This window comes from Mizuhopecten yessoensis, unplaced genomic scaffold, assembly GCF_002113885.1.
Source record: "Mizuhopecten yessoensis strain PY_sf001 unplaced genomic scaffold, ASM211388v2 scaffold5141, whole genome shotgun sequence".
In the NCBI taxonomy this organism is placed as follows: Eukaryota; Metazoa; Mollusca; class Bivalvia; order Pectinida; family Pectinidae; genus Mizuhopecten; species Mizuhopecten yessoensis.
This window is the reverse complement of record NW_018405900.1, coordinates 1,690,362-1,716,111: the sequence shown is the minus strand read 5'-3', so window position 1 is coordinate 1,716,111 and position 25,750 is coordinate 1,690,362. Positions and strand designations below refer to the sequence as shown.

The 25,750-nt window shown below is 35.8% G+C and overlaps 1 protein-coding gene across 1 annotated transcript in view; it reads left to right on the top strand.

The window, feature by feature from the left end:
* Window positions 1–25,750, top strand: part of LOC110450268 (U1 small nuclear ribonucleoprotein 70 kDa-like) — a 106,836-nt gene that overhangs the window by 56,303 nt on the left and 24,783 nt on the right. Inside the window, exon 5 of the mRNA XM_021497721.1 lies at window positions 8,256–8,318. Coding sequence (XP_021353396.1) covers window positions 8,256–8,318 — 63 coding nt within the window. The remainder of the gene's footprint in view (window positions 1–8,255; window positions 8,319–25,750) is intronic.

The following is a 25,750-nucleotide window of genomic DNA, read 5'->3' as shown; positions in this document are numbered from 1 at the left end:
GAGGAGGGGGAGGGGATCTTGTTGACGGTATGCCCATAGGGTAATAAGATCATAGACTAGAAGGGGGGGGAGGGGGGGCTTTAGATAAATGGGTGGGAGGGGGTATACATATCCATTGTACTCATCAAATGAAGGTCTTCCCACTATGTCAACAAGATATAGCATCTCAAGTGTGGATTATTCATTAAGTCTGTCTGGTTAGTATACAAGAGCTGCTGTGGGGATTCTCTAGAGGGTGTAGGGATCATCAGAAGATAGTAGGGGTTAAAAGTTATCACTTTTCATGTCAATATAGCAAGTACATTTATCAAACAAGTTAAATATTGCATCACATTTTGTTGTGTGTATCATTCTGACTTAACTGCATCACCCACTGACGGTATGCATTGCACTGTAATAAGGTCAAAATGTCCAGTAAAAACTTGTGTGGGCCATAACATTAAAACTGTGGAAGACATTTGATAAAACCTGTAGTAGAACTTCTTAAACAAAAGAAGGTGTTCATTACATTGCAGTTGAGTAAGAATGACCTTCACCTCCAGTTCAAAAGTCAAATCAGCACAATTTTTTTTATTGAAGACTTCCCTGGGATGTGAATTTAATTTTATTGATGTTATTTTGAAGGAATTTCAACAATACCTTCATCACCCAAAGAATGTGTGCAGCTTCACATATTTTGGTCACTCTGCCCTCACCTATAGGTCAAATGTCAATAAGTGTAAAGCAAGTATGCATTCTGGCAGATGGATATAATTTTTGTTCACAAAAAATATCCTAGTTATTTCTATATATCTCTCTGGTCCCAAGTTACTTTTTGGTATATTTTCTATTTTTTTTATTTTAAAGATGGAATAGAGAGGCTTCACATGCTCTCTTGAAAAAAACATGCAGTAATTGATGGTTACAATTGAGGGATTGAATAGTAAACAATTAAGGTTTAGAGGCTATTGAAATAAGTGAGAACACGAGGTATTTTAAATGGCTTAAATGCTGTCTTGTTGATGTTCTACGTTTTACTCCCTAGAAGATTATTACTTTGGGATGGGGAAAAATGTGAAGTTTTAAGTCGTTCACCCACCCAAACAGTGTTTTGTTGATGAGCCGAAAACACATGAAAATACAGAATGTGAATTAAAACTTGCGTGTTGTGAGTGGATCTTGGAACTATGTCTGAAATATGTTTTTGGCAATAGAATAAAATGGTTTCTTGTATTTCTCTTTCCTAATGAGAAACGGTTTAAAAGTGGCTTGTCGGACAAATACACAAAAAAGGGTTTCAGATGTACTTAAAAATTCTTTTGTTTTTCCTTTGAATATTTTTGAATTTAAAGATTTTTTTCAGAAACTATTAATGTTAAATCTTGGAGAAGGTACCTGCAAAATTAGAAAGAAAACAATTGATAAGCAAAAGATCATGAAACCCTAATAACAATACTTTATATTGGTTTGGCCTTTTTTTGGTGCATTGGTGATGGATATTATTTTAAGGATTGTTGGCCCTACAAAAACAATGATGTATAATTAACTTGCTACAAACTAATTAACTCTTTAATTAAAACCTGCAGGTTTTTAGGTCACCTGAGCTTTAGCTCAAGTGACCTATTGCTATCCGTTTTCGTCCGTCGTCGTCCGTCGTCCGTCGTCCGTTAACATTTTACATTTCAAACTTAAAGTCAAGTTCTGCTGGGCCGATTGAACTGAAAGTTGGTAGGAATGATCGCCTCATGGTCCTGACAAAGTGTTGTTATTTTTCGGGTCGATCAGAAATCCAATATGGCCGCCACGGCCGCCATTTTGAAAACCTATTTCAAACTTAAAGTCAAGTTCTGCTGGACCGATTGAACTTAAAGTTTGTAGGAATGATCGACTCATGGTCCTGACAAAGTGTTGTTATTTTTCGGGTCGTTCAGAAATCCAATATGGCCGCCACGTCCGCCATTTTGAAAAACTATTTCAAACTTAAAGTCAAGTTCTGCTAGGCCGATTGAACTGAAACTTTGTAGGAATGATTGACTCATGGTCCTGACAAAGTGTTGTTATTTTTCGGGTCGATCAGAAATCCAATATGGCCACCACGGCTGCCATTTTGGAAAACTATTTCAAACTTAAAGTAAAGATCTACTTGGCCGATTGAACTGAAACTTTGTAGGAATGATCGAATCATGGTCCTGACAAAGTGTTGTTATTTTTCGGGTCAATCAGAAATACAATTTGGCTGCCATGGCCGCTATTTTGCTACTAAGTTCTAATAGGCCGATCTCACTTAAAATTGGTCTAGGAATGATCAGCTCATGGTCCTGACAAAGTTAAGTTAACATTATACTATTTTTTACTCAAATTGGTACATATTTCAACAACAAAAATAAATACTATAGACTCAGGTGACCGTTAAGGCCCATGGGCCTCTTGTTTTCTGCAGTTGCAGTAAAAAATGTTGAGATGAAATTGAATAATTTCAACTGTTGTATTACGGTTACATTACATAATTGATTAAATGAGAAGAAATATCAGATACTTAGGTACCTTAGAGTAAGCAGGAAGCAGCAGGCATTATTGTAGATTTGCTTCTACCATTATCGATGACAAAAATATTTTTTTAACTTTATTTCAGGGGAAAAAACTAGAACACTTCAGCTTTCATTCAAGAGTAGAGCTTTTCATAATGATAAATGACAGTTTCAAAAATCGTGTAAAAATAATTAATTAAGAACGGTAATCTATTACAAGCACTACTTAACCTTTTCACCACTGTAGACCATAATTTACCGATCCAGATAAATGCATGATAGAGTTTATTCAAGTTACATAGGGATGAAAGGGTTAAGAATTTAAAACATAGCTGGACAATCTCTAAATTTGTTTTTAAGGATCCCACGTACCAATGTCATTTGTGGGCATGGCTATAGGTTTGATAGATAATTTCTGAAAAGAAAACCATACCTTACAGGTCGTTTATGAAAAAGAATAGAGATGAAATCAACAGCAGTGTTCTGTTTATATAAAGATCAGCAGAACTAGACCAGGATTTGAACCCTAAACTTCAGATTGTTATACAGTTACTCCAACCTGAGCTACGTACTGGTCAATGGAATCGCCTGGCCCAGCTGTGCTGCAGTTAATAAATGGTATCCAAAAACGAAATTAAGGGGAGATTATTGTATATACAAAAACCCAGAGTGCTGTTTAGAATATACTGAATGTAATAGCTACCTAACACATGTAATTCATGAGTTATCTCCCTTAATTTAGTTCATTATCTGGTGGATAACCAGTGAAGTCTGAATTAATATTCAATGGATATATTTTTTTACAAATTTCTTGGTTTGGAGGTCTTTAGAATAGGAGGTGAATTTTGCAGCAAGGTAGCTTCCTTAAGCTACAAAAAACATTGGTAAATGATTGGTTTGAGGTGATATTGGAGCCATTGGCGTGTGTAAAGTCACTCATGCAGTAATATTGGAGACAGCCGATTTTGAGTAATGTTATGGACCTACCGGGGGGGGGGGGGAGTCATTGTCACTGAAAGCTGGAGTACATTTGTCTCCTGCTCATTTGGTCAGGAACACTCGACAACGCCAAACGAGGATGTCCAATAACAACCTATATGAGGCATGCTGACCTCTTGGCATGTGGGTTACATATGCTTGGCAGAAGGAACCCCTCAATGGCCATCGTCAATTGTCTTGTGGAAAAGAAATCTTGTTTTTCAACATGGCTGTATCAATGGCATCTGTCATTTTATATCTGGTTGTCGTGGCAATATTTCTTCTACAAACATCTTCTATTAGAATATACGCATTTACAACCAGTAAATGGGAAGAAAACTATTTTATGTTCTATATAAGGAATGTGTTTTACTGGTTTACACAAAAAGGATGGAATATTTGAGAATCCATAAATAGATAAAAGAAATGAACATGGTTTGAAGTGGCTTTCTTCTCCTGAGGAATCTGCTCAGGAAAAGTCTCGACACCTGTGGGTAGAATATCCATAACCCACAAACCTACATACCATAGACTAGTAATGAATCAACAATAAACCAAATGTATGAATTTTTTTTTATCAATACAGCATTAAGATTCAGAAGACCTACTTTACAATGTGACTTGTCGATAAAAGAAATAAACGTTCATTGGAACATTTTGTTACGTGACCGATTTTATATTGGCGAGCCAGACAGGATTCTTCAGTTAGTTTCAGTTACGTAGGTGACTGCTGACTGGCTGCACTGAAATGGAGCACTTACTAAGAAGAATATATTCAATATGTACATTATGGTAAAAGGTTTTATGTAGAAGTACATGATGAAAATATGATGTAAACACAATGGAAACAAGAGTTGACAATCAAATACAACTTCAACACTGTGTATGTGATGATACAAGTGAAACAAAACACAGATGTCCCTTTATTTGCATTGTATTACATCTTGATTTCTTGAAGAAAGGAAATTTCCCTGCATTTAAGACGTTGAAAAAGTTACAAAATATAATTCCTTATATAAAGTCAACACCCTGTCAAAATCTCATTTACATGCAAACGTTTCTACCAAAAATGTCTTGTACATTTAAGCAGACAGTAATTATCAAACTTGTTATTTAATTGTTGTGCAGAATAATAAGACTCATCTTATGAATAAATTTGGGGTGTAATTTGTACAATAATTTGGTTCTGCAGTCAGCCTGCTCATGCAACCACTTCTGATAAGATACCACCTGTGTTAAGAGACCACTGTGTAAAGAGACCACTTTAAAAGTTTCCCAACAATATTGTCACAGCAGATGGATCATAAGATGGAATATGTTATAGTTTTAATCTAACAAAGGGTTTAAACATTTGCATCAAAAATGCTGAAAATTGTATTATTGAAATTTAACTCATTCACCCCTTAAGTCACATTTGAACCTTACCAAATCAATGACTGGGCAAATCAGTCATTTGGAAGGAAATAATTTTGCTGTGCATTATGAAAACAATTTATATTATAGAAACTAATATGATGTTAAATTTAAATGAAAGATATGAACATGATCATATACGAATGTATGTAATCGGGAACCCCAGTGATATTCTGTTCAGGCAGGATGGTCATTGTTATCAGATTGATAAACAAAGCCAACTTTTAAAAAGTATGTAATGAAACATGGGCTATATAATCCCATGTGTCTCGATGCCAGACAAGATTTCATGTACAGAGACCACTTCATGGCCAAACTATGGCCATCGAACCCCCCTCATTGACATTACGGAGATACTGTCTACTGTTTTAGCCATGCAGAATTACTGATACGGTAACATCAGATAGTATACCATCTTAGTGTAAGCGATAAGAGATGCACATTTTGCTTGCTGGATTGGTTGTGACAACAGATATCCAACCCTTTTTGGTGGTTTAAGGATGTATGCAACATAACTTTTTGTTGTGTACGTTCTCTGCAAAAGAGTGCCACACGTTGAAAAGCTGCAACATGTAGTTTAATAGCATTATTTTGAACTTGCAACTTTGCAATTGATGACACAATTGAAAATTGCACGAGATTCATTCAATGGTTACATGCAGGTATAAGTGAATCATTAGATAATAATTTTAAGAAATATATATTCAAGGGAGATGACTCTAATTCAATAATGCTAATTAAAAACTAACCAAATTGAATTTACAAGACCTTTATCCTGATCGGTGCAGTCGGAATTTATCTAATTTTATTTTGACAGAAAATTTTAATTTATCCAACGAGTTAAACACATATCTCTCTTATCTTTAGACACTGATCCTATACAGTGGTCCTCAATTCTAATGATAAACCCTTGTCATTCCCACGAGTTAAAGCTGTATCGGGTAAATACCATGTCTTGGAATCTCCATCCTAGTCTCGGGGGATAAAAGTACCAATACAGGAAAGCAACGATGATCCGGACTGTGTGGAGAAAAACAAGTTGTTTTTATTGATTTCTGTTTTAGCATTAACTTTTGAAGCTGTAGATATATATCTTTCATTTTATGCTGAAAGTCTAGAAGGGTCTTAATAGAGATAATATACTTATAAAGTTCACATAAAGAAAGTAGGTTTAGCAATGAGAAAATGTTCTTGTGTAATGCATGGATGAGTGACCAGACCTGTCATTAGGATTGCCAATCAAAGAATGATTTCCATCTCCTGATTTTGTAACAGGTGTTTCACATCTATCCTCAAATTTGCAAAACTTGATGCTTACTTGTTTTAGGTGTACAATAACACAAAGTTTTAACAAAAACAATATGTTAAATGTTATTAAAATTCAATGTCATATTGGTCAAGGTCAGGGTTTTCTAAAAACTTTCAAAAATGAGAGTTTGTGTTTCAGGGTGTTATGGCTAAGGTCAAGGTCAACATGTTTCAATGTGTTATAGGTCAAGGTCAACAAGTTTCAAGGTGTTATGGCTAAGGCCAAGGTCACCATGTACTATTTTTAAAAGAATCTGTTTAAACCGTTTTAAAGAAAACTAAAATATTTACAAGTGTAATTAGTTGTATACAGGTGTAATGATCTTCAGTACCAGAGAATGAAATTACCAGAGTGATGCTTGTCTGGGAACTGTTGAAATATACGCTCTATAACAGACTGATGTACTTGTGAGGTGGTTTGTATTTTTTACATCAATATGATCTGCACTGGAGGATACCACAAATATATCTATAAAAAAAATGATATTAAATTTTTACTAGTATCCATTTCTGAAATATTACATAGCATACAAAGAACCACATCCATGCCCTTTTAACTCTGAATTGGTCAAAATATGGAATGTTCTTGATAAAGTTTATACAAATTTATCTCCGTACCACGAAGTAGTGCCCCCGTCTTTACTAGATGTACGTCTCTATCCTGACCTTGTACCTGTCACGACCATCAGGTGCATATCGAACGGAACGACACAGCTGTTGTCTCATTGTATTAACAAAAAAGTCCAGTGAGTTGTAATATAATATTGTTGGTAGGACTGTAACTTATACAGAAATAGATATATTTATACATGTATCTTCAAAAATCACAACACTGCATTTCAGCCATTTCTCTATGAAATTTGTTTGGTTAGAAATTGTTTGTTCAATTTTTATCATTTTATTTTCTACTACTAGCAACATCTGTTGCAGTGTTAAATTCCGGCCCGTTTCTATGGAATTTGCATGTTGATTGACTAGATGTTACTAATTGTTTGTACCTAAAATCAACATCCTTCCTATCACTGAATTTAACAAATGTTGTTGTTTAGTAAGTCTTGTATAAAAACATTGTTCAGATCTAAACTCCTCAGCCTCTCTGGTTGTTGTCCATTTGTTTTAATTGCTTTACATGCAAAAAAATATGACGGTAATCTGTTTCGGTAAATTTTTTATTGACCGCCAAATGCCAGACATGGAAGGCCAATGATAAATGTTTGACTGTCAGGCAATGCACCGAGTCAATGTAGCACGCATCTGTCATGGGGGGCCTGACGGGTGAAATATTGGCTTAGATGCATCAGCAAGTTTCAGTTGGCTAGACCAATTCAGAATTGGCTGAGCAAGTTACTTTTGTCATACTCTGTTTTGTGTGACAGCTGATGGGATCATATATAGAAAATAGAAGTTTCAAATCTTGATATGTTCACACAAAATGGTTTTTAAGCACACAGAATAAGTTATGTACTGTGGTACTGAAACACTGCTCTGTGATAATCAGGGTTTTCTTAATAGAATGTTTTGCTTACCTAAGGGTATGACAGAGAAATTTTCAATCTGAGTGGTGATATTCTTTTTTTAAGTACGTAAAATTTAATTAGTCAATCATAATGTTTATAATTTCCAGAAGTGTAAAATAGAGAGGGGGAAAAAAAAAATGATGAAAAAATTGATATTCTTCTTTGTCTAACGTGTGGCATTCTTCAAGCTGAAGGATAGACATTTGAGAATGTCTCCCATCCTGTCATAAATATATTTTCTTTCCTAATTTGCTCAGGTTGAAAGCTTATCAGGACATCACATTTAAGTGTTTTTGTTGCGTTACCTTAATTTAATGTTCCCTCCTATGTTGTCACATAATTCTGTTTCTGTCATACCTTGGGTTAAAGAGATATACTGCTTTCAGGGGGGACAGAATTCTTGAACAGCTAAAATGCGGGACAATTTTGTTAATAGGGGAAATATGTTGTTTAGATGATGTGTATTAGATTATGCGTATCAGCAGATCTAATTGTTAAATTTAGAAGTTAAACTCATTTCTTCTCTTTGCAGAATTTTGACACGAGCGAATCTAAACTACGCAGAGAATTTGAAGTATACGGACCCATTAGAAAAGTGAGTATATTTTTCCATGTTTGCTTTACAAGATTAACCATGGACTATTTTAATGTGGTACTTCAATTAAACTTCCCCGCACATGAACTTTTCAAGTTGCATGAAAGAATGAATGGAAAAGAAAATGTAGAAAGAAATATTAAAAAAAACCACTGTATTATCTATCACAAATTTTATGTGCAATATCAAACATTATTAACCTGAACATAGCATAGCATCCATTGAAACAGTAAAATAATTTTTAATTCAGAGAGAAATTCACAACTGAAATATGTTTAATGCAGTTAAATATAAAACAATTTGGCTTGCAAAAACAATATGCTACACATATGTTTAGGATTCACTGATCCGAGTCAGAACAGGTGTTGATGTTGGACATAAAATCTCATGTGATGATGATGATCCCATAAACTTGTCAACTGCACTGCTTGCAGATCTGTAAACTAGCTTATGTCATCACCTGACCTGCAGAGTGGAAAACGGTCAGTGTCTGCTGATATCTTTGCTGGTCAGTAATACTGACCACTCTACTGGTCATCCTAACAGGCTAGTCTACCCTCTGGTCAGAATGACCTTACTTTTGGATAAGGAAAGTTGATCATATGGTAAAGTCTTTCTATTTAGCTTCCTTTTCACCAACTTAATGTTGGCAGAATTATGAAGAACAGACAGTGTTGTAAAGCAATTGTAATAATTCATTCCATATGCAATTTATCAGCATTACAAAATTCCTGAATCTCCTATTTTGGTTGACCTTTTTTTTTCTCGTAAGTTGGATCTTTTGGTTCTCCTCACAGTAACATGATAGATCCTAGACTAACTCTAACCAATAACATACTGCATCTAGGAAGCCTTACATTTGGAGCGGAGGAAATACTTTTAAGGTGACAGCCATCAGTGTTGTAGACAGGCGATGGTCCAGTATGGATCATTTCCATTGACCTTCACCTTCATGATATACTACTGTATGGAAAGGAGGTCAGACCAGCAGTATGATGATATCTGTGGTGGCAGATCATTTTGTTGGATATGTGTATCAGCCGAAGACATCACACAGTAATGCTGGTTGTGTTGGTGACTTGGTCAAAATATTCATTAACTCATTCACCCCTACATATTTAAACTGGATTTGTCCAGTCATTGATTTGGTAAGGTTCAAATGTGACTTAAGGGGTGAATTTCAATAATACAATTTTCAGCATTTTTGATGCAAATGTTTAAACCCTTTGTTAGATTAAAACTATAACATATTCCATCTTATGATCCATTTGCTGTGACAATATTGTTATTTCATTAAATTTGTAATATGTGAAAAAATGCCTGCAGATTTGTCACAAATGGAGGTGAAACAGATTCAATGAAATTTGAGACTTTTCGCATTGGGTAACGATTGTATAATCTAGGACAAGATTGACCACCTTGTCTCCTTGTCTAAAACAGTATTTATCTTCTTATAAAAAATTCAAATGATAAACTAGTGCAAAAAAACAAAAATGGAATCACCACTAGTGATTTGAGTATAAAGACACAACAGTGCCAGACCAGGAATCGAACCCTGAACCTTAGATCATTATACTGTTGACCTAAGCAACTGAGTAACATGGTCAACCGTATTACCTTAGCCAAACTACACTACAGTTTTAGCCCGAATGAAATGAAGTGAGAGTAAAAAAAAAACTGGAATTTCCTGTCTGTAACCTGAAGTGGGACAGAAATCTTTTAACTCATTCACCCCTGATGACACAATTGAACTCTTCCAATTCAAAGGTTGGAAAAGTTTATTATGAAACTTCTGGGGTGAATGAGTTAAGTGCTACTGTTCACCTAATGAACCCTGTGAATGTAAATTAGTTCATGAAATGATGGCATGTGTGACAGATACATGTATTGATACCACGGAGGTAATTCAAAATGATAATGATCGATATCACAAAGGGACATAATTCTAAAATATATATCACGTAAAAATGTACAAGGTTATTTGTATGATATTGCCGTTTTTGTGTTATTCGTACAATGATGGCAAGTAGGATACACATGTGGCGTCAAGCCTTCCTGTTCAAAAAACATTTAATATAAATAATAAAAGACTTCCAAATGTTTCCAGCAGCAATTTTCATTATCTGCAACATAATGTAAAGTGCAAAAACATTTAAACATGGTAGTCTTATGAATAGAGGAAGGACAATGCTTCATCAGGATAGCAGCAAAAAACAAAAGATCTGCTTTACATGAGAACCCAATTTTGCCCATCATTTGTGACAAAAGGTCCCAATATGTTACAGTATGCCATGGAGATAGTGTGTCTAATCTTAAATGGAGATTCTGTATTGTTTACTGCGGGAACAACACTGGGAATCGCTGTTCGATCAATGTCTCTGGAGTGTTTAGCTTCTACGAAACCTAGTTACTCCATATTAATGTGACTGTAATGATACCAATAGGACCCTGCCAGCCTCTGTACCAAGCCTCGTTATGAGACCCGTGGCCACTGATGGGAGAGGCTAATGATCCGGTTATCTTACCACTTGCATAGTTATGGTAGAATTTGAGTGGTTTTACTGTAAACTATTGATACCAGTCATACAGATACACCTAGCATTGATTTCTATTGTATGTATGGTTTGCACTTAGTGCAAAGTTGTACAGGTGTGTTTTGAAATTGTTTTTAGGAAATAAAATGATAGGATAAGTAACCAACCTAATGGAATCGTGTAAAGTAATGTTAAACACTGTTTGAAAAAAAAGGTCCCCTCTACGTAAAACCTTTCCGGAACAGAACTACTTCCATTTCATATGTCCTTAAAATGTTAAGTGTCATGGAGGATCCCTGTACCAACCCCCAAAAAATATTTCAAAATGTATTGGATTTTTTTTTCTGGCATGACTGTAGATTTGATAAATATTTCCTGAAAAGAAAACTGTACCATGTGGAAGTTCAGTTGAAAAAGAGAGAAGATGAAATAATAATAAAATAAATCAGTGTTCTGAGTGTATAAATGCAATGAGGCTAGACAAGGATTCGAACCCTGGACCCCCGATCTTCTACCTGTAAATGATGTATTGGACTAAAGAAAAGCATTAAGATGCACAACAAGAGTATGTATTGGTAATAGAAAAAAGATATGTCGATTTTAAAATCATTTTGATTCCTGGAAAATTAGTTACTTTAAAAAAAAGAATGGTACTGTCAAGAATGTCCTCCCTAAGGGTAGCTTTCTGTGTCTTTTTTTCACGGTCACACCTTCCCTCCTGTTTGATAATTTATAGGTCTGGATGACCTACACAAGTCGGTGATCTGTTACTGAAGGTTACGTGATGTTTTGATCACATTCAGTACTTCATTGTGTGGTGGTGTACATAGCACAGTTGATCAGAAAATGAGTTATAGAATCTGGAGCAGTTGATTGATGAAAGTGGGACGTGACATTGATTATATTTAACAGAATTTGACTCTGAACACGGTAAAACTCATGGTAGCGATGTAAGTCAATCGTGGAAATTAATTTGTGTGTATTCAGAAAACACATAGGGACTGTCGGGCCCTGCGAGTCTGGTGCGAAGTTAGTGTTAACCACTGTTGTAGGCCTCCTTGATTTCCTCTGTGTAAACTCTGTGTTAGTTTATAGGCAAGAACATTTCCATTTCGGAAGGGAGCTCTGAGAGCTAGTTTTTTATGGGAACAAATAATTCTGTTGCCAAGAGGGAAATGATAATCCAATAGGAAAACCTCCATGTGTTACATGGTGACCCAATTGAAAACTAGAATTTATTTCAGTCCTAATTTACATTTTCAACGGCATTCTTATTTTGTAGCCCAAACTAGAAAATATTAAAGAAATTGACATGTACACTATTCTTTATCATTCAAAAAAGTTGACATTATATACATATGGATTGAATAGCATTTTCTAGGTTGAATGGTGAATGAGCATTTTGGACTTGTATTTATACAGGCATGAACATTGAAAGAATGCTGTTCACTCTATATATTTACTGAATTCTTAATTTGATTGACTTTATTAACCAGACAGCAACAAAGTGGATGTTCAAGCTTCGAAGTACTAGGGTGAAAATAGGTCGAACAAGCACTAGGGGATGAAGAGATAATAAATACCAGCAGATGTTTGGGGAATGCATTGTTTACTCAACTAGTATCAATTAGCAATGTTTGACCTGTTATAAATACATCGCAACTTGGAATCTAAATAAAGCAGCATTTTTTTTTTATCAATTCCAAACACATGGTTTTTCATATCAATTCAGTTTTTCATCTAAATTCGAATTACACTTGAAATAAAATGTTGAAAAAAAATCATAAAATATTGAATCAATTCCCGACTGACAAAGCTTGAATTGTAGGACACAGACTAACTGTTTCAGACAGTACAGCTAATATTCGATCATGTTGCCAATATAGAAACACAATCATATTCCCAGAAGCTAATGTAAAACCTGCTTCAGTTCTTATCGTGGTTCCCATGTCGTTGGTGACAGGTATGTGTACTTAAGGTCTATAGCTTCTCCACCAATAGTTCTCCTGGAGGTGATTAGGACCAGGCACCAATACCCCTGCTTCTAGGTGAACTTTCCTGGTGTAACCTTATGGTTATAACCAAACCATGGTCAGGAGTATAGCCTAGAATGCAGACTGATAGTCATAATCATTCACAAGCTTGTATTCGGGGCCATTAAAAAGCTTCTGTGTTGCAGGTCAAAATAGGTTGGTGTATTCTGGGTCATTAACAAACTTGTATTCTGGGCCATAAACAGGCAGATATTCCTGATCATTAACATGCTTGTATAGTCATTGTTATCCTGTAGTTTGTCTAAAGCAGCATGCTGCATGGATTGCAAGGATAACAATTAAACATTTCTGTACCCTTTATGCCTTTTCACCATTCTTTAATCGTTTCCAATGTGATTACATCTGTTCGGTGCGGCTTTGCATTTAATTGCTACTTTCAACACGTTCTGTATAATAACAGTGGGGAATCTGAAGTGCTTTAAATCCGAAATGCCACCAGGGGATGATGCAAGTAGACAAAGCCTGCCGTGTTTTATACTCTTGGTGCGCTTGTTTCTCATTTTCAAGATGTTTTTTGGACTCCGGACAGCTTTCTGTAGGATTAGTACTGGTGAAGTTCAATAAATCATTTTTAGTTTCCACCTTTGGAAAGTCGGTTAGCTTTTCACATCAGGGAATACGTCATTTTCTGTCTGGTTTTGGTGTAGGTCTGACTATAATGTGACTTGCTGTAGATATGGCTTCCATGGTTGATAGTAACAATTCAATCGGATAAAACAAATTCTGAATTCTTATAAGACTTCATAAATCTCTATTTCATAGTGTTAAAAGCAGGAAGCAGCAATTTTTATACAATTTTTAAAACAACAAAAACGGAATACACTGGATGATTATCATCAAATCCAATTGTTGCTGAAATGAGAGGTTGAAATCAAAGTAATTGCTTTGTCTTCAGAGCATTAATTTGAGAAAACTGTACAAATGTTATGAAAGGATTAGCTGGTTCAAATATTTGAAATGAATCTCATCGTTCTCAAAGGTAATCGCAAACCGGATGTTTATTGTAGCATTTAAGATCTGAGTAGTCAGTTACGGAGGAATCTCTTACGAACATGTGTCTTACCCTGAGGTCGTCTTTACACAATGTATAAATGGATTGATAAAAAAAAAAAATGGAACTTGTATCCCTTTTTTGATAATTTAGAATAAACAGAAAATCCTCTTTGATTTTCTCCACTTCCATCAATGCAACTGTCGATGATAGCTCTGCGTAAGCCAGTCGTAAATAGACCGTGTTATCTAGGACTGAAAGGAATGGAAAATATATATTATAGATTTGTACTGTGGTTCGACTGTGATGTTTTTCATCTGTTTTTTGATGTGTACTTTATGTAGGGATCTGGTGTTGTATGACCAAAGTCATTATATCGTAGAAATATTCTGAGACGTAATGTCGGACATTACTAAGGCTCTGTGAAGTATTAATCCCTCATCAGTGATTCACTTACTTTCCTTGTAGGAAAATGGTCAAAGCCATACTCTTCTACTACAGGAATTATCAAACATTTTCTAGATGACACGATCAAATTTTTTAATGTAAAAATAAAAACCTGAGAAAAATACAATAATTTTCATGTAAATACACTGCAGTCTATGCTTAAATCACACTATCAAATCATTCGGATTTAAAGAGAGTGTTTTTCCAATTTAACCGGGATACATGTTCAAATGATTATCAGTTTCCCTCGGGTTTAGATCAAATCCTCACAGCATAAAGAAATTGAATCGCAGAAACATTTCAACTTTGATTACTTTTTTCCCCCCAAGATATAAGAAGCAAGAATCTTGCATTGAGAACACTGATGTGGTACGGTAGTTCTGTCAGATCAGATCATGACTGTAAAATCCTTGCCAATTTTTAAGCCTTACTAGAGCCAGAAATAATTATATATATTGTCATTGTGGCATCATCACCAGGTGTTCTACAGTCTAACAAGGGAACGTATAGAAATAGAATATACAAGTCCCTCTGTACAGAAATAGAATATACAGGTCCCTCTGTACAGAAATAGAATATATAGGGACCTCTGTACAGAAATAGAATATACAGGGACCTTCTGTACAGAAATAGAATATACAGGAATCCTCTGTACAGAAATAGAATATACAGGGAACCTTCTGTACAGAAATAGAATATACAGGGACCTTCTGTACAGAAATAGAATATACAGGTCCCTCTGTACAGAAACATAATATACAGGGACCTTCTGTACAGAAATAGAATATGCAGGTCCCTCTGTACGGAAATAGAATATACAGGGACCCTCTGTACAGAAATAGAATATACAGGTCCCTCTGTACCGAAATAGAATATACAGGTTCCTCTGTACAGAAATAAAATAAACAGGTCCCTCTGTACAGAAATAGAATATATAGGGACCTCTGTACAGAAATAGAATATACAGGGCCCTCTGTACAGAAATAGAATATACAGGTACCTCTGTACAGAAATAGAATATACAGGCCCCTCTGTACGGAAATAGAATATACAGGTCCCTCTGTACGGAAATAGAACATACAGGGACCTTCTGTACAGAAATAGAATACGCAGGTCCCTCTGTACGGAAATAGAATATTCAGGGACCTTCTGTACAGAAATAGAATACGCAGGTCCCTCTGTACGGAAATAGAATATTCAGGGACCTTCTGTACAGAAATAGAATATGCAGGTCCATCTGTACGGAAATAGAATATACAGGGACGCTCTGTACAGAAATAGAATATACAGGTCCCCATGTACAGAAATAGAATATACAGGAATCCTCTGTACAGAAATAGAATATACACGGACCGTCTGTACAGAAATAGAAGATACAGGAACCCTCTGTACAGAAATAGAATATATATGGACCCTCTGTACAGAAATAGAATATACAGGGAACCTTCTGTACAGAAACAGAATATACAGGGACCTTCTGTACAGAAATAGAACATACAGGTCCCTCTGTACGGAAATAGAACATACAGGGACCTTCTGTACAGAAATAGAAAATACAGGTCCCTCTGTACGGAAATAGAATTTACAGGGACCCTCTGTACAGAAATAGAATATACAGGATCCTCTGTACAGAAATAAAATAAACAGGTACCTCTGTACAGAAATAGAATATACAGGCCCCTCTGTACGGAAATAGAATATACAGGGTCCCTCTGTACAGAAATAGAATATACAGGGAACCTTCTGTACAAAAATAGAATATACAGGGACCTTCTGTACGGAAATGGAATATACAGGTCCCTCTGTACGGAAATAGAATATCCAGGGACCTTCTGTACAGAAATAGAATATACAGGTCCCTCTGTACAGAAATAGAATATACAGGTTCCTCTGTACAGAAATAAAATAAACAGGTCCCTCTGTACAGAAATAGAATATACAGGAACCTTCTGTACAGAAATAGAATATACAGGTCCCCATGTACAGAAATAGAATATACAGGAATCCTCTGTACAGAAATAGAATATACACGGACCTTCTGTACAGAAATAGAATATACAGGAACCCTCTGTACAGAAATAGAATATATATGGACCCTCTGTACAGAAATAGAATATACAGGGACCTTCTGTACAGAAATAGAATACACAGAGACCCTCTGTACAGAAGTAGAATATACAGGGACCCTCTGTACAGAAATAGAATATCCACGGACCCTCTGTACAGAAATAGAATATACAGGGACCCTCTGTACAGAAATAGAATATTTCAACAAGGGCCTACAACTTGGGAGAGAAAGTAAGATTGTGAAAAATTTCTGTGAAGTGTTTAAGTAATGCAAAACAGATCCATTGCTAGTTTAGCCTAAGTAAAGGTAGCCAGGTATAACTAACTTATGGAATGTCATGATTTTTTATTATTATTATTTCTTTGGGATTTAGTTGAAGAATGGTCACTTTTCAGAAAGTCCATTTGTCTGGACCTTTTTATTGCAATGTTGATGAATAAGTACCTCCTAAACACCCTACCTGTTGTACCTGTTATCATATACACTATCCGCTAGAATTACCAAACTTTGCATGATTATGAATACCTTTTCGGATGTGGGGCTATTACACACTGAAATAGGATCCTGTGTCCATCTATTGCCCTTTGTACATGAAGTTTATCCAGAGATGAATGAGTGTGGAATAGCTACAGTTTTCCATATTCATGCAGTGAAATAATGACGCACAATACAGAGATTTTGTAACATAGCACTTTGATGAAATGTGGTGCAGAAATATGTAGAAAATATAAATGAATTAAATGATGTTTCATGATTGGATCTGTATTCGTACTAATTTGAAACGTGTATCTAATGAGGTAATAACCATTACATAGATTTTATCACTGGTAAAATTCTTTATTTTTTGAAGATTAATAATGATTTTGTGATTTAATGAGCACTGCGAAAGAGAGAGAAAAATGTATATTGCAAGAGCAGGGTTAAAATAGAAGGAAGGGAAAATTGTTTTGAGCTGAATTCAACCATGATAAAAATGCCACTGTTTGAACTGCAGTTTGATGTATAGAGGGAGAATAAATCTTTCAGAAAACTATCCAGTTGTTATGTGATTACGACTAGTGTTAATTTGATGGTGCCAGTTCTGATACCTCTGTGGCAGCAGGATACCTCATTAGACCAGTTAAACTTCCTCATGCAGCATGAATATTGATGTCAAAGCAAACAAATGTTTAAGTCAAGACTTGGAACCTCTCTGGTGACCTAATTTTGCCAATACAAAAAAAAAAAATAGCTGTTCAAAAAAAATGAATATTATTTTTCACCAGAATTTATGAGCATTGAGGGAGTTAAATCATCATTTTTTCAATCAACAAGTAAATTAGACTTACATTTATTGAGTTTGCATCATACCCTTTTTCAAATTTTTGATACCGTATATATTTAAAAAAAAGAGTCAATATCTGCATTGTAGAGGAGATAATTCTGTTATCCAGTCAGTAGCTCCATTATCCAGTCAGTAATTCTAGTATCCAGTCAGTAGTTCCGTTATCCAGTCAGTAGTTCCGTTATCCAGTCAGTAATTCTAGTATCCAGTCAGTAGTTCCGTTACCTAGTCAGTAATTCTGTTATCCAGTCAGTAGTTCCGTTATCCAGTCAGTAATTCTAGTACCCAGTCAGTAGTTCCGTTATCCAGTCAGTAATTCTAGTATCCAGTCAGTAGTTCAGTTATCCAGTCAGTAATTCTAGTATCCCGTCAGTAGTTCCGTTACCTAGTCAGTAATTCTAGTATCCAGTCAGTAGTTCCGTTATCCAGTCAGTAATTCTAGTTCCCAGTCAGTAGTTCCGTTATCCAGTCAGTAATTCTAGTATCCAGTCAGTAGTTCAGTTATCCAGTCAGTAATTCTAGTATCCCGTCAGTAGTTCCGTTACCTAGTCAGTAATTCTGTTATCCAGTCAGTAATTCTAGTATCCAGTCAGTTGTTCCGTTACCTAGTCAGTAATTCTAGTATCCAGTCAGTAATTCTGGTGTGAAGTCAGTAGTTTTGTTATCCAGTCAGTAGTTCTGGTATCCAATCGATACTTGTAATCAAGTCAATAGGTCCTTACTTCTTATCCAGAACTAGAAATCTTTCTATATTAATTCAGATTTGATATTTATTTTCAAATTCACAAACCCCATGAATATTATTTTTTGTCCACAAAATGTTGCTGCTGACATTTGTGTGATTTAGCACTCTTGATTGAGGTTTTGTCAAGGTTTTGTCAAGGTTGTGCCAAAATTGCATTATGTACAAACTTTTACATCAAATATAGTTGAACATGTTATAATGGTATAATGTGATATAATATTTGGAGGAAGGCAGAGAGCTGTCGTGAGTTATTCGCTTTTCGTGTTTGGGCATTAATAATTGGACCATGAGCTATGCAAATAGACAGAGAGAGAAATATTGATTTAAATTGTTTATCTGTTTTATCAGGAAACTAGTTAAACTAATGCAAAAATGAAACGATAGACAGCCATACACCTCAATTAACGGTGCATTTATAGATACAGCCGTTTCCCAGTGCCTGAAGCAATCCTGTTTCGAGATGTAGCATGCTTTGTGGACACTGAGCTGTTGATTTGATTGAAGAAATCTTACGAAATCTCATTCCACTGTCAGTGGAGTTACAATTGAAACATAAATAGTATGTTCTCTCCACAGGTGCTTAGAGAGTATATGTAACTCCCTGCCTTATCTAATTTCCATCGTCATTATACCTTCCAATCTTGTCTTGGATACTTAGCGAAATTCCTTGATGCAGAGATAAACTTTGATACTAATGACAGCTGGAAATACTGTCAAATGGAAAGTTTCGTCGTAATTTAATTCGCATCTTTTTTTCAGCTTTGAACCACAAGGTGAACTCAAAACTGCACAAAATATGTATTGAAAAAATAATGTTAAATTCCTGTAAGAACATTTGAATTTAAAAGGGAATGGCAAAAATATCACAGCAGCCCCTACTAATCTGGTTTTCCTACTAATCCAGCCACAACTAATCTTGTTGTCTCCTATTCACGCACTACTTATCTTGTTGTCCCATTAATCTGGCCACAGTAGCACTACTAATCTTGTTGTCCCATTAATATGGCCACTGCTAATCTTGTTGTCCCGTTAATATGGTCACTACTAATCTTCTTGTCCCGTTTATAGGGTAACAGTAGCACTACTTATCTTGTTGTCCCATTAATCTCGTTACAGTAGCACTACTTATCTTGCTGTCCCATTAATCTGGCCACAGTAGAACTACTAATCTTGTTGTCCCATTAATATGGCCACTGCTAATCTTGTTGTCCCGTTAATATGGTCACTACTAATCTTCTTGTCCCGTTTATAGGGTAACAGTAGCACTACTTATCTTGTTGTCCCATTAATCTGGACACAGTAGCACTACTTATCTTGTTGTCCCATTAATCTGGTTACAGTAGCACTACTTATCTTGCTGTCCCATTAATCTGGCCACAGTAGCACTACTAATCTTGTTGTCCCATTAATATGGCCACTGCTAATCTTGTTGTCCCGTTAATCTGGTCACTACTAATCTTGTCCCGTTAATCTGGTCACTGCTAGTCTTCTTGTCCCGTTAATCTGGTCACTACTAATCTTCTTGTCCCATTAATCTAGCCACTTCTAATCTTCTTGTCCCATTAATATAGCCACTACTAATCTTCTTGTCCCATTAATCTAGCCACTACTAATCTTGTTGTCCCATTAATCTGGCCACAGTAGCACTACTAATCTTGTTGTCCCATTAATCTGGCCACAGAAGCACTACTAATCTTGTTGTCCCATTAATCTGGCCACAGTAGCACTACTAATCTTGTTGTCCCATTAATATGGCCACTACTAATCTTGTTGTCCCATTGATATGGCCACTACTAATCTTCTTGTCCCATTAATATGGCCACTACTAATCTTGTTGTCCCATTAAAATGGCCACTACTAATCTTGTTGTCCCATTAAAATGGCCACTACTAATCTGTATTTCCATATGTTCCATTATCTAACTTGTGTTTTAGGAAACCTATTGGCTCTGTTCTAAACAAACGTGTCCCAGTAATCTAGGTGTTTACTTGAGACAAACACTTTGGCTTAGTGAGGTGCCATTCTTCATCCAAAACAGCAACCATGACTGCTGCTGACAGAATTGGTACAGTTGTTTTTCCCGTGCAGTTTCTTTACTCATAGCTTTCAACAACTTGTAGTAAAAGTATTTTGTGTATTGAGGAGAGCACTGTTTAAATCTGACAGCAGCAAAACAAAATTGGACCCTAAACCAAATTAGACCTGACAGGTTTATGTCCTCAGAGATGTTTGAGAAACCGTTTTTAATTTGAGATGGTTTACTGGCTTTTTAGTTTTACTGTTCCATCACTGTGTACCAAGTAATACGATTTCTACCTGTCAGAAATATGGACGGAGATATGTATGCATGCCTGCCAGGTGGATTATCACGGGAGGAACACGGGGCAAATATTGGTCAGGAGGTCCACTTCATCTTGGTCGGATTAATTAAAAGTTAGGTGTCCAACTCCAGTAGTAGTTCCTCAGACATCTCAGGATTTTGCAAATTGCCTGAGCATCAATCATTAATTCCGATTGGGATGATCAGTGTTGAAGGCCCGGGTAATTTGTTATGGTTAACACAAAGATAGTGAACAGGCATCGTCTATTTATCAGCATCCGTTTGAACAGGGGTTACTTGCAGGTACAAACTATTTATCACTTAAGTTGGATAAGCTGGCTTTACAAACAATTATCATTAGATAAGTATCAGATTGTAATTCATAGCTTTGTGGATTCTATTCTGTTCCTAGACGAAAATATACAGCGGTCAGTTTACCGGTACACCAGTCCTAAAGCAAATTTCTTGGGCTACCCAGTGTCTGACATTTTACATTGAACATGACCTGGTCTGTTTAAACTCGATGAGCTGTTGACGTTGGTGGTGAGACTTAGTTGTGGCACTTGGCCAGAGCAATTTAAACATACCCGCAATACATTGGAAACATTCAAATACCATCAAAGTATATCTGCCACATTATACCAATGCTGAAGCCTTCACTGGCTGGTTTCCATGGCATGTGACCATTATAGACGGAAAGTTTAGAAGAATGAAAAAATCACTTACATTATTTCATTAATTAAGATAATTAATGCAAAGTTCAAAAGTTCATGACTGTGTGACAATTGTCAGGGATTCAAAATCGCTATTTTCATAATGAGGATATAAGTGGTTGTGGTATAAACGATGGCATTTCACAAACCTTCATATTTATGGTATTTTGATATTGGATACAAATTCAGGCCTGTTTATAATGATAGACTTGCTGTAAAGAGATTTGTAGCATGTTGGATACCAATGTTTACAGTTTATAATGATAATTACGTAGCTGTATTTAGGCTGTACTATTAATATAGGTAATATTTTCGATACATCTTGAACCACTTGGTCTTGTAGAAATTTATCAGCTTAACTTTTTAATGAAAACATAGGGTAAAATATTGGGTCGAATCTCATTTAAACCTCTTTTCTGTATTGCTCCCCATGAATACTGGCAGAAAAAGAAAAAAAAAACACCATACAACTGATATAGCATCTTTTTTGCTAATGTTCAAGACTTGTGCTGCAAAATATAAAAAAATGTAAATAAACTTATCAGATATTACACAAAAGTTTTCAAAGATTCCGTAAAAGAGACGACACACATACCTCATCCGCTGTATTCCCACCGCCTTTTACTCCCCAAAACAACAAGGCATTGACTCTGTTGTTGGTATTCATAAGAGATGTAGGTAATCTCATGTGGTCTCGAGTAAAAGTAAGAGACCACACAAATTACAGCTGGAAATATTGTTTCAAATCGCCTGATTTCATGCACATATGAACTAGTTGGTCTGGTTTGCAGTAAAACTTCATTTCTCGCACATGATAACAGATAAATGAGCGTAATAGTCCAGTTGCGGGTTAAAAGTCATTAAAACTCGCCATTATTTTGTTTTTAAACGTTGTCACATGTGGTCATACATAGGAATTTAACTGTTCGTCTTGGGGTCAAAACACCATGATTTTTTTCACTTTTTCGCCTTGAAAGATCATGTAATCACAGATCTATGAACTTTGATCCAGTTGTAGTTAAAGTTCATAACACTTTCCACAAGGCAAAGTATCATATTTACATCCACCTAAATGTATCGGTGCACTTAAACTAAAACCTCTTAATATTCTCCATTATATCACTCAGAAGACCACAGCAGGAAAATAACCCTCCTTGGCAGTGTAGTTTTTGCACCTTTTGGTTACGAACACCTGCCGATCAGGGTTATATAATTTACACGGAGAATCAGGTGTTGTTACGACAGGTATATGTTCCCCTGCTAGGTGTTTATGTGTTGTTCCTGTAGCAGTATCTGTACAAAGGTAAGGCATTTATGTACAGCTGTATGTCACCTTTTCTCCTGGAGTAATTCTTTTGGGGGGTGGGGGTTCTGTTCCAAGTCTGCCAAGTGCTTAAAAAGTCTCCCCAGACCTATCTACGGGTAAGTCATCGAAAGCTGGAGTCGTTGCAGTATCTCAGGGCATCAAGACCTTTCTGCTCTTAATACAGACAGGTCATCTGTACTGTGGAGTTAGGATCAACCCTTAATTACTGGCACAGAGTAAACCAAACAAATATTGGTACAAAAATTCAAAAACTCCAAAATAGATATAAATAATGAAGTGATAATGTTTTTATAAGTTGCTGATTTCCAGTGAGCTATTATTGGAATGGAGTGAAAATATACATTCCTCGTAATTCAAGATGATTTGAAGCTCAATTAGCAGTATCTCGCGCAAATGAGCTGCAGAAAATAGTGTTAACTGTTTATTGAACATGTTTTGGAGTGTTTGGAGGTTGTGAGCAGTGACGTCTTCAAGATTTATGACGTCTCCCAGGGAACTTGAACTTGGCACAGTAACATTGGTATAATACATCTTACTATTCTGTGTGTCGGGCAAATATGTATGGTATCAAATAGTCTTCTCCAAGTCGTGAAAATATGTGTTGATTGGCATTCAAGACTTGTACTTGTCAGTCATCTCTCTCGTAAAACAAGGAATCATGATAGCACATTCTGGCATTCGCCTATAGGTATTGGTTCCCAAAGTGGCCACTTAGAACAAGTTGTACTGGAATCGGCCAGATGAAAAATCCCAGATGTAAAATAATAAAAATTCACCCTGCCAAAATAAAATGTGGAGATTTTGCATGAGAGAAACTGTATTCCTTTCTGTAAAAGATTTGAGCCCCATTTCTGTTTTTTATCCCCGACGAGATTCTGTTCCTGAACTGTTCTAAAGCATTGTTCTAGAACATATGTTCTTAAAATGTTCTAAAACATTTTCAAAAACTGTTCTAGAACTTTCAGTGTTCTTAAAGTGTTCTTTAACAAATTTAGGATGATATGGAATGTGTTGTAATCCGAAGGGAATTAGTCTTCTTACCCCAGGGATTCCTTATTATACCTATATTTGTTAGGGTCAACCTGCATATGACATCTGTGACCTGCACAGATTGTGGGATATTTTGGAAACTCGAGAATTTGCCTTGCTAAAGCTAAAAATGTTTTATAAAATCCTCTTTAAAGTTTTACATAGATGAAATACCATACGCCTGATTTTTATGACTTTGAAAAGTTTGCATACTGAAGTGACCTGCAGTAAGCAGGTTTGACATGCATTTAAACAATCTGTGACCTTCATTTCATTGTTGAGAACTTGGCAGAGGAAATAACCAGTCTTTGAAATATAAATTCATAATAATGATAATAGGGTTATATGTTTTGGAACAACAAATACGAATTCCTGGAAAGTTGGAATTAAATTTCACATTGGCGATTATTGGAATTCAAGAGAAAGTACCAACCTCATTACAACTCAATTACATGCTTGAACAAAATATTATCACGTCTTCTTTGAACATGGCACTCCGAAAACAATACTAAATCCGCAGAGAATTGTTTACAAAATATGAAAGGGTTATTGTGACACCAGATTCTGTAAATAGGAAACCCTTCTCAAACAAATCGGCCTGAATGTGGAATGTTCATGCATTCATCATTCTGCATGTTGATACGGTTTGATTACATTTTCAGCTGGTGTGCATGTCCATGTTTAATTTGTGCTGTCATGTTACTTTCTATTTTTTACACAGTCAGTAATATTTGCCTTCTTTGTGTCTTATCATCTGACAAAATTATTTGTTTATTGTCGTAAAATGCTGGTATGGCTTTTTTTGCCTTGTTACTGAAACCAGATATTTTCTTCCTGATTTTGTACTTTTAGTGATAGTATCTTGATGTTTTCGAGAATTTGGAAATTTGTTCACGCTCTGTTTATTGTTAACCTAACTCTGGGTTCCTCAGAGAACTGGTGTCAATACATCAGGTTGTTCTAATCATTCCTGGGGCTCACACTTAACAGAGCATAAGGTAAAGAGTGAAAAGTAATCTACAATAGAAAATTCTAATTGTAATTATTTCTGGGGGGGGGGGGGGGGGGGGGGGGGGGTATATGAGATATGTGCTAAAACAAAATCAGTAATATCTAATCTTTGTGTATCAGACAAATCATTAAGAGATTATGCTAAGTTAAGTGTGTAAGGAAATATTTCATCTGCTAAAAATGAATTATAACAAGTTGAAGATTGACTAAAACAGTAATATTAAACGCCAGACTATTCTGGAAAATCAAGCGCCATGTTTTCCATATTTATCCAGCAATAAGCCCACCCATATCTATTGCAGTTCAGTAAAAATACTAACAAGTGCTTATTCATTGTCCTGTAATAAGCCCAACTCCCTATTTTGAGTCTGAGATTAGACCCCCCTGGGCTTAAAGGAGAATAAATATGGTAAGAATATTTGTTTTTTCCCCTACCCATTAGAAGAGTTGTGTCGGTGTCATGGTCAATCTGTACTCATTATCACAAAAGCTGTTCCGGTATGTACAATCTATAACTATCGCATGTACACATCATCAATTTATCACCCAATAAATATATTTCTGATTTAATGGCATCCATTTTACTGACAGAAGGCACAGAAATGCATTTGATCATTGCTTGGAAGAGACATTTACATTAACATTAGCATTCCCAGATCAAACAAACCAAACCAATAGAACCGATATTGTGGACTGTCCATGCTTTAATGTTACAGTCGTGGATTCAGTGAATGAATCTGTGCACTTCGATTCACCAGCCCAAGTATCTCGACAAAGTGAAATTAAGGATCCCTCTCCCACTGCACTGAATACAGTAACCTTCCCTTAATTATACCCCCGCAACGAAGTTAAGGGGGGGGGGGGGGGGG